The sequence below is a fragment of the Gastrolobium bilobum genome, unplaced genomic scaffold (assembly GCF_033153095.1).
Source record: "Gastrolobium bilobum isolate Gb01-03AN ecotype WA unplaced genomic scaffold, APGP_CSIRO_Gbil_v1 utg1595, whole genome shotgun sequence".
NCBI lineage: Eukaryota > Viridiplantae > Streptophyta > Magnoliopsida > Fabales > Fabaceae > Gastrolobium > Gastrolobium bilobum.
This window is the reverse complement of record NW_026899397.1, coordinates 416,140-426,748: the sequence shown is the minus strand read 5'-3', so window position 1 is coordinate 426,748 and position 10,609 is coordinate 416,140. Positions and strand designations below refer to the sequence as shown.

General features: G+C 39.3%; 1 protein-coding gene and 1 non-coding gene across 2 annotated transcripts; both read right to left on the bottom strand.

The window, feature by feature from the left end:
- Positions 1 to 2,487: 2,487 nt before the first annotated feature.
- LOC133290330 (small nucleolar RNA R71) lies at positions 2,488 to 2,594 on the bottom strand. The gene has a single exon (XR_009748631.1). It is a non-coding gene; the product is annotated as a small nucleolar RNA R71 (small nucleolar RNA).
- A 7,372-nt stretch (positions 2,595 to 9,966) lies between these two features.
- LOC133290257 (putative lipid-binding protein AIR1B) lies at positions 9,967 to 10,323 on the bottom strand. Its single transcript, XM_061488324.1, has one exon. The coding sequence runs from the start codon at positions 10,321 to 10,323 to the stop codon at positions 9,967 to 9,969; it is 357 nt and encodes a 118-aa protein (XP_061344308.1).
- Between the last annotated feature and the right edge of the window lie 286 nt (positions 10,324 to 10,609).

Here is a 10,609-nt window from a genome sequence, read left to right as displayed (position 1 = left end):
ATTATATGTTGTGTTATCCAACATTATTCTCATTCTCGGAATAAAAATAGAACATGTTATCAAACTTTTTCTCTCTCAAAAATTTATCTAGGAGACAGAAATAGAAAAGAATTATTTCTTTTCAGAAATAGTGCCGGAAAATAGAATGATTTTCATGCACACCCTAATTGTTTTCGTTTACTTTGGTTTATGATAAACCTTTAGTTTATCATGTTTATAGGGCTAATATTGCATGAATTATATAGTCAAGAGCATGAATACTTAGGTTTTATATTGAAAATCATGGAAATTAGATTTCTATCTAACATATCTTGTTCTTATTGGTTTTGAAGGCAAATTAATACAAATTTGAGCAAGAATGGATTTAAAGATTGAAGTAGGAATTGGAAGATAATTGTTCATCTAAGAAGTTGAATCTACAGTGATGAAGCACGTTTAAATGTTGTTTAGCACGTTAAAATGTGCTAACTACTGAGCAAATATGAAGAACCGGAGGAGAACATTCAAATGCTCTAGACAACATTTAAACGCCCTCCAGCTTTTAAACGCTCTAGTCAACATTTGAACGCGCTAGCATGAAAGAAATCACGGCCAAGGAGCGCGTTCAAATGTTAATTCCAACATTAAAACGCCATGTAACAGAGGAAAAATGCACTGCTCAACATTTTAATGTCACTGTCAACATTCAAACGCGCTGAGAGAAACACATGGGTAAAGAAGAGCGTGTTTGAATGGTAAAATCAACATTTGAATGTCCAGTTGCAATGCAATTCAGATTCAATTCATAAAATCATCCAATTGAAGACATGATTTGATTTTTCAATGATGATTCCATAAGATCTTATGGAAAATTAAAAGATATGGTTTCTTCACTATAAATAAGGGGTTTATTCATAAACAATGGAGCTCTGGGAGGGATCGAAAGGCATTTTTGAAGAGTCAAAATGAGGGATCCTATTGTGGAGCATATAAGCACTGAAGATTCAAGACACCATTACATCAATGGAGTCTTGGGAAATTATTTTTTTTCCAATTGTTTTTGATTTCAATATGCTAGGCTAAGTTTTTATGTAGTTAGGAGAAGATGAAACCCAATTGAATCTTTGTGTTATGAATTAAATTGTCTCCAAATTCTTCTATTTTTATATTTGAATGAATTTTTGTGTTTTTAATGCTTTCTATGAGTTTGCTCCTTATAGATTGATTTAGGAGAATTGTATGACAATAAGGATGTTGGTGCATGAACCCTGATTTGATAAATTCATCATAATCCTTGTGATCTAGGGATAGACATAGAGCAATTATGCAATCTTTAAATTCTTGATTTTAATGCATGTTTTCTTGATGAACAACCGAGGAATTATGATTCTTTCAAGATTACATAGAATTAGGATAACAAGGAATTGAGCCATAATTAACTTAGAAAGAATTGATTGACATTATATTAAGAGCAGATTCTTGACTATTTAATTCATAGCATAAAGAGGAAATTGGGGGAAGTCAAAACCCTAACTACGCTCGTTCTTGATAGTTAAACAACTCATCTTTTTATTTTTATTTTTAACTCTGAATTTACATGCTATTAATTGTTTTTAATTTAAATTCTCTTCATCTCAATCTTGCTTGTCCAATTAAATCGCGATTAGTGAACTAGTGCTTGAAACTAATCCCTGTGGGAACGATCTCGTACTCCAGTACAGTTTATTACTTAACGACCGGTGCACTTGCCGAGTCGTAACAAGTTTTTGGCGTCGTTGCCAGGGATTGTATCCTTCAACATTAAAAGTAACTAAAAACTATTTAGATTGGACGTTTTTAATTTTCTGCAACTTAAAATTCTGCATTAATTTTTCTGCATGATCTGCATTATAATTTTTCTTTTTTCTGCATAATTTTATTTTCTGCACAATTTTTCTGCATAATTCTGCATTTGCTTAATTTCTTTATCCTTAGTTTATGCGAGGTACTGTTGATCCACGATTCTTGCAGTTTGATCCTAAGATAGAAAAGACAGCTAGAAGGCTAAGAAAAAGCCCAAAAGAGAGAAAAGAAAAAGAAGCTTCCAGCTTGACGGAACCGAAGGAAGAAGCCATGGCTAACAATGATCGAATTCAAAATCTTCCAAGAACCTTGGGAGAATACATGACTCCAACCCGAGTTCCGCGGACGGTGAGCATTGTTATACCAAACGTGGATGCTAACAATTTTGAGCTTAAGCCAGCACTATTGCAACTGATTCAAAAGGATCAGTTTGCCGGAAGAAGCACATAAGACCCCTACATTCATCTCGAGAATTTTCTGCTTTATTGTGACACATTAAAGATGAATGGAGTCTCGCGTGACGCTATCTTACTCAGGCTCTTCCCATGCTCACTGAAGGAAGAAACAAGAGGTTGGTTGCAATCACTGCCTCAAGGAAGCATCTCCAACTGGGATGACTTGGCGACCAAGTTCTTGGCTCAATTTTTCTCATCTTCAAAGATGGCAAAGCTCAAGGCGGATATCACTTCTTTTGAACAAAAGAAAAGTGAATCCTTATACGAAACATGGGAAAAGTTCAAAGGACTACTCAGAAAGTGTGCACATCATGGTTTTGAAACCTGGGAAAAAGGGAGAATTTTCTTCTAAGGGATGACGCCTAGCACAAGAACCTTGGTGAATGCTTCATCAGAAGGATCCTTGAAAACAAAAACTCCCGAGGAAGCATTAGAATTGTTGGAATCTTTAGCTTCTCAGGAGTTCAATAATGCTCCAGTATCACAGAAGAGAGTGGGGATCATGAAGCTTGATGGTTATGATGCATTGTTGGCACAGAATGAGCAGATATTGCACATAAACAAGAAGCAGCAGCAACAGTTGGATGCCCTCACAAAGTAGTTCAGAAACTTCCAAGTCTCTTATGTCAATACTCCTCCAGTTAGTTGTGGAATTTGTGCAAGTGCTCATGCTACAGAAGGATGTGATTTGATAAAAGCACCTGAAACTGCTGAAGTAAATGAACTCTGGTATGATCAGAAGAACCAGAATGATCCGGGAAGGAACCGGTTTGGAAACAACTACAATCAAGGGTGGAAGAATCAGAATCAGCATCAGCATCCAGGATTCAGTTAACTAGAAGAAAGAAGCCACTAGAGGACAAAAATGTCACGTGTCTCTTTTGATCACATTTGCCCATCTTCCTGCTGAAATAATGCATAACATGTAAACATTCAGTCCCCCCATCATTTACTGGCATCTCAAACCCAGCAAGCTCCTTGTTTCCCTTGCCAACTAAACTCCATTGACATGTTCACATAGTCATGAGATACCTTTCCCAGCGTTTCCAGCCATGGCATGCCCAACACAGCACTAAGATCACATAACTCCAACACCCAAAAGCTAACAAGGAATAGTTAACCTTGTATATTAATGAAAACATCCAGACATCTGAGGATATGAAATCTGAGGTGCAGTTGAAATACTAGCCAAAGGTACCACAACTTCAAGAGGGGAATAACTCTTTGGAGAGAATTTCTTACCACTAACAACCAAGGAAGCTTGAAGTTCAGAGTGATGATTGTCATAAGCTAATGCATGTAGCATTGCTTGATGCAAATTCAAAGTGTTAAGTAAACGTTAAATGTGGAGTTATGTGTCAGTTTAATTTTTAATGGGTTTAATTCAGCAATCAATTTAGTTTTTAATGGGTTTAATTCAGCAAACGTTAAATGTCAGTTTTATGTTTTTAAGTTTCTGAAATTATGTGAGTTTATTGTGATGTTAAGTGTCTTTATTGTAGAGTTACAAGTTTTGTAATTTAAAATCTATTGTTTGAATGAAAAAGTTACGACTTCTGCCTTAGTAAAAATCCTTTGTTTTACTCTTCTCCTAACAAATTGGTATCAGAGCTATGGAAAGGGGGAGTGATATGGCACTACCTAAGTTGACGAAGGAGAACTACGAGAATTGGAGCATCCAGATGAAGGCTCTTCTCGGATCCCAGGACGCTTGGGAGAATGTTCAAGCAGGTTTTGTAGAACCACAGGATACTGGAGGCTATTCGGCGGCTCAAACTAAAGCGTTGAAAGAGACGCGTGCAAAAGACAAGCTGGCGTTATTCATGCTCTTCCGAGCTGTAGACGAATCCGGGTTCGAGAAGATAGCAAATTGTGAGACCTCAAAGGCAGCCTGGGACATCTTGGCAAATGTCTATAGAGGAGCTAACCGGGTTAAACAAGTCCGGCTTCAAACCCTTCGTGCCGAGTTGGAGGGAATGAAGATGAAGGACACAGAAGGAGTATCCGGGTTCGTTGCCCGGGTTCAAGGAATTGTGAACCAGTTGAAACTGAATGGAGAAGATATACCTGACACCAGAGTGGTGGAGAAAATCTTGAGATCTTTGACAGACCAGTTCGAAAACGTGGTTTGTGCGATAGAGGAGTCCAAGGATCTGTCTACACTCACCATTGACGAGTTGGCGGGTTCCCTTGAAGCGCATGAACAAAGAAAGAAGAAGAAGGAGGAAACTCTTGAGCAGGTACTTCAGACCAAAGCAACAATTAAAGATGAGAAAATGCTCTATTCTCAAAGTTTCCGAGGTAGAGGACGTGGCCGCAGTGGACGAGGTACTAGCCGTGGTGGTAGAGGTCGAGGCCGAAGTCAAGAAGTGTATGGTGATGAGGTAGGACAGTCAAATCAACAAAACTGGAGAGGATGAGGACGAGGTCGACGAGGAGGTCGGTCACATTATTCAAACATCGAGTGTCACAAATGTGGAAAGTTTGGTCACTATGCGAAAGATTGTAACTCGGACAAGTGTTACAACTGTGGCAAAGTCGGACATTTCGCAAGAGAATGCAGAGAGGAGAAAAAGGTGGAGGAGACGTCCAACCTAGCCACAGAAGGTGAGATGAAGGATGGTGTCTTGTTAATGACACACAGTGAAGGAAGTCCTGACGATGACATGGAGTGGTATCTTGACACGGGTGCGAGCAACCACATGTGCGGACATAAACACTTCTTCAAGGAGATGATAAAAGTGGAAACCAGACATGTTTCGTTCGGGGATGCCTCAAAGGTTGAGGTAAAAGGCCGAGGTACGATCTGTTTCCTACAAAAGGACGGGTTAATTGGCTCAATTCGAGATGTGTACTATGTACCCGACCTAAAAAGCAATATTTTAAGCATGGGTCAACTGATGGAGAAAGGTTACTCGGTTATTATGAAAGACCGGGTATTGTATTTGAAAGATGAGCAAGGTCGGATGATAGTCCGAGTTCAAATGGGTAAGAATCGTATGTATAAACTGAATTTGAAATGTGTACAGGTTGAATGTTTACAAGCCGAGGTAGAAGATAAGGCGTCACTTTGGCATCTCCGGTTTGGTCACCTACATTATGGTGGTCTAACCAAGTTGGCAGAGAAAAAGATGGTGGACGGGTTACCTGACATAAACTTTGAAGGAAAGTTTTGTGAGAGTTGTGTACTTGGCAAGCATGCCAGGACCACGTTTCAGAAGATGGCAAGATTCCGGGCTAAGCAACCTCTGGAACTAATACATACCGACTTGTGTGGACCCATCAATCCGGGTTCCTTCAGCGGTAAGAAGTATTTTATTTCCTTTATTGATGATTTCTCACGGAAAACTTGGGTTTACTTTCTGAAGGAGAAGTCCGAGGTGTTTGATGTGTTCAAAAAGTTCAAGGTGATGATTGAGAAAGCAACAGGAAGCTATATCAAATCAGTGCAGTCTGACAGAGGTGGGGAATATACCTCAACAGCGTTTATGTCGTTCTGTGAGGAACAGGGGATAAGGAGGTTTCTAACAGCACCATACTCACAACAACAGAATGGCGTGGCTGAAAGGAAGAACCGGACTATTCTTGACATGGTTCGGTCAATGCTGAAGAACAAAAGGATGCCGAAGGAGTTTTGGGCGGAAGCTGTGCAGTGTGCTGTGTATGTGCAGAACCGATGTCCACATTCAAGCTTGGATGACAAAACACGACAGGAAGCATGGAGCGGTCAAAAGCCTTCAGTGGCTCATCTCAGAGTTTTTGGTAGTGTGGCCTATGCACACATACCGGACCAGCTTAGAACCAAGCTCGAGGATAAAAGCAAGAAATATGTTTTTATTGGATATGATGAAAAAACAAAGGGGTATAAGCTGTTTGACCCCGTCAACAAGAAAGTCATAGTGAGCAGAGATGTAAAGCTCAATGAAGCAAATGAGTGGGACTGGAGCAATTCATCTGAGATAAACTTTGAAGACGGAATCACAACACAAATTATCAACCCGGCAAGTCCTGAAGCTTCTGATGATGAAGACGAGGTACGACAACCCAGGATGCGGAGCATACAAGACATATATGAGTCAACAAGTGAGGTACATTTTGTTTGTCTTCTTGCAGATTCTGAAAATATAAGCTTTGAAGAAGCCATCCGAGATAAGAAATGGCAAGACGCCATGGATGAGGAGATAGAAGCCATTGACCGAAATAACACATGGGAGTTAGCCGAGCTACCAAAAGGAAGTCGGCCCATTGGAGTGAAGTGGGTGTTCAAGAAGAAGATGAATGCTCAAGGGGAGATAGAACGATATAAAGCTCGGCTAGTTGCAAAAGGTTATAAGCAGAAGGCTGGAATTGACTATGACGAGGTGTTTGCCCCTGTTACAAGGATGGAGACAATTCGGCTACTCATCTCACAGGCTGCTCAATACAGATGGCCAATACATCAAATGGATGTAAAGTCGGCATTCCTGAATGGTGTTCTTGAAGAAGAAGTTTATGTGGAACAACCGCCGGGCTACATGAAGGCAGGAGAAGAGAAGAAGGTGCTGAGATTGAAGAAAGCACTTTACGGGTTGAAGCAAGCACCACGAGCATGGAATGCTCGTATTGACAAATATTTCAAGGAGAATGGACTTGAACAATGTCCATATGAACATGCTGTTTATGTCAAGAAAAATGGAGGAGACTTGTTAATTGTGGCTCTTTATGTTGACGACCTCATTTTTATGGGAAACAATGCCAAGATGATACAAGAGTTCAAGAGCACAATGACAAGAGAGTTCGAAATGACAGATCTCGGTTTTATGAAGTTCTTTCTCGGTTTGGAAGTAAAACAAAATGAGAAGGGAATCTTCGTGTCACAGGAGGCTTATGCAAAAAAGATTTTGAAAAAGTACAAGATGGAAGATTGCAACCCGGTTTCAACACCAATGGAACCCGGTTCAAAACTTTCTAAGTTTGATGGAGGAGACCATGTTGATGCAAGCAAGTACAGAAGTTTGGTGGGAAGCCTACGCTATCTCACATGCACGAGGCCGGATATCTCGTTGAGTGTTGGCATAGTAAGTCGGTTCATGGAGGAGCCAAGATACACACATTGGAAGGCGGTAAAGAGAATTCTGAGGTATGTTCAAGGTACAGTTTAACACGGGTTACACTACTCGAGCTCGGCAAAATACAAGTTGATTGGATATTCTGACAGTGATTGGTGTGGAGACGTAGATGATCGAAAGAGCACGGCTGGTTATGTGTTTTTCATGGGCAACACGGCATTCACTTGGATTTCGAAGAAGCAACCTATTGTGACACTGTCGACATGTGAAGCTGAATATGTAGCTGCATCTTGGTGTGTTTTTCATGCAATGTGGCTCAGGAATTTGCTAAGCAAGCTGGAGGAAAAACAAGTCGGTCAAACTGTGATCCGAATTGACAATAAGTCGGCTATAGAGCTAGCCAAGAACCCGGTAAATCATGAAAGAAGCAAGCATATTGACGTCCGATTTCACTTCATCCGGGATCAAGTAAAGGAAGGAAATGTGGAGCTAACACATGTGACCAGTCAAGAGCAAGTCGCAGATATCTTCACGAAACCGCTACCGACGGTACTCCTTGACAACTACAAGAAATTGATCGGCATGAAGGATGGCAGAAGCATTTAAGTTTACGGGGGAGTTTTGTTAAGTAAACGTTAAATGTGGAGTTATGTGTCAGTTTAATTTTTAATGGGTTTAATTCAGCAATCAATTTAGTTTTTAATGGGTTTAATTCAGCAAACGTTAAATGTCAGTTTTATGTTTTTAAGTTTCTGAAATTACGTGAGTTTATTGTGATGTTAAGTGTCTTTATTGTAGAGTTACAAGTTTTGTAATTTAAAATCTATTGTTTGAATGAAAAAGTTACGACTTCTGCCTTAGTAAAAATCCTTTGTTTTACTCTTCTCCTAACACAAAGGAGAACGAAGTTGAACAACACTCCTCAGCATTGGTTGCAAGCTTGAAACGAAGAAGCTCAAATACAATTCATCATCAAGCCCTGGAACTTGATTGATCAACATCTTAAACTATTGGATATAGTCTCGCAACGATCCAGAATAAGTCATCTTGGAAAGAACTCCCTTTAAATTTGTATAAGCAGAGGTGCCAAACCTCCCACGCAAGGAACGCTTTAATTCACCCCAAGAAGGAAGAATGCCATTGTTGTACATCCACTCATACCAAGACGCTGCCATACCATCCATGCGTAATCTTGTAATAGGTACCTTCAATTCTTCAGAAATTTGTTGAAGAACAAAGAACAATTCTGTACGAAAGATCCAGTTATTTGGATCAACACCACTAAACACAGGAATCTCCAATCGAATCTCCTTGGATAAATTGCGAATGTCCGTTTCTCCTCGAGGCACATGCTGAGACAAAGGGACCTCAACATGCTGAGAAACCGGTGGAGGCCGTAAGGGAGATTTACGATTACGCGCATCAAAAGCAAGAATAGAGCTATTAAGTTGCTGCAATTTTGAAACTATCAATGCCATTTGATTCTGATAATCATTGAAACGAATTTCCAAACGAGCTTGATTGCTCTCCACGCGAGACATCACGGATTGATGATCATCCAAACAAGTATCCACACGTTGATGAAATGTATTGAACTCATCAGCAAGATCCTGTATGCGCATTGTGATGAACAAATAATGTTCAATGAAAGCACCAATTGTTAGGTAGTGAATTAACACACAGAGAGAGAACCAAGAAACAATCAATATTATTCAAGAAAGAATGAGTCTATTCTTTATATCAGTTCCTATTTTATACTGCTAGCTGCCACGTAACAACCCTCCCAATACAGTATCATACACCTGTAACACCTGTAACTATTTTATACACCTATAACTACTCTAAATTTGACAAGTGGCCTTTTAAGCTACATACTCCTTCAGCCAAACCGAGTGCTGCTTCTCACGTCTGGAAACACTATTCGTAACAGAGGACTAGCCAGATTTTTCATGTAGTACTTTAGAATTTCTTTTACACCAACAATAAAAAAAACTTGGGACTGGGATGAAAAAGATTCGCATCAAATTTGAGCATTTGAGTAAGGTGGGGGATGGAATTCCTCCATTTCCCTCACCTGGCATTATTTCCCGTGTATCCAAGTTAATTAGTAGTTAAATAAATTATATTGTATTCTTCTCGTTGTTTATATAGTAGTTTTTGTTTTTGCTAATTATCTTAATTATGCTATATATCGATGATACTTTTGTTTGTTATTATGTACAAGATCAGCGCTCCGGTATACACGCTGCCACGGTAATTTTATTATTATTCAAAAGTGGCCTTATGCAGAAATGGTTATATATATATATGTTAAAAAATATAGAAAAGTGAAAAGAAAGAGTAAAAGATAAATAATAAGGAATAACTAACTAAGAGAGTGAATGACATCTTAAACAACGAACTTTAATTTTATTGAACAGTAGTAGAGAGAGCAAGGAGGAAGGCAACTTAGGCAAGAGAGTCAGTCTTCCATCCAACACAACACAACACAACACAACACATAAAGTATATATTATATTTATGGACGTTTATTGGTAATATAATAATAGCATTGGCGTTATGCATGCATGTAGACGACGTCCATGACTCTATATTATATATATAAACAGAGACCATCGATCCATCATATATTAATATTAATATTAATAGCAATGGAAGCCAGGGGGCACGGTGCGTCCACATTCCTTGAAATATTGTTTAAAAGCATTATCGTTGACGTCGGCTGCAAAGTCATTGGCCTTGATTCCGTCGCAAACGGCCTGTGCGGCGTCACGATCAGAAAGTCCCGCCGCGACTTGGGAGCAGCAAGGCTTTGTTGATGGAGGAGACACATTCTTAACCTCGTTGCTCCCAAACTGAAGGTCGTTCCCAATCCCCTCGTCGACGTCAACCAAGAGGACGACGCAAATACCAACCTCTTGCGAATAACTAACCATGGAGAAGAAAAGAAGGCCAAGGGACATAAAAAGTGCAATGGATGCAACAACCTTCGAACCCATTTTTTTAATTTCCAAATAGATAATAATATTCAATGAGTAAATTTGCTTGTGCTCTAGATGATGATGTGTTACCCACACAATTTATAGGCGTGGCATGGGTTTATTTTTGTGTGTGTGATGAATGGATTTCTTATGTTTAATTTAATGGAGGATGAATCTTTCTGCCTAATTGAGTTATGATTTTTTGACTTTGAATTGCGCGGTTAATAGCTAGTTAGTATCCCCTCCCTAGCTATCTCCAAAGTCTGAAATGAGATCATATTGCCCTCGATAGTTAATATTAATT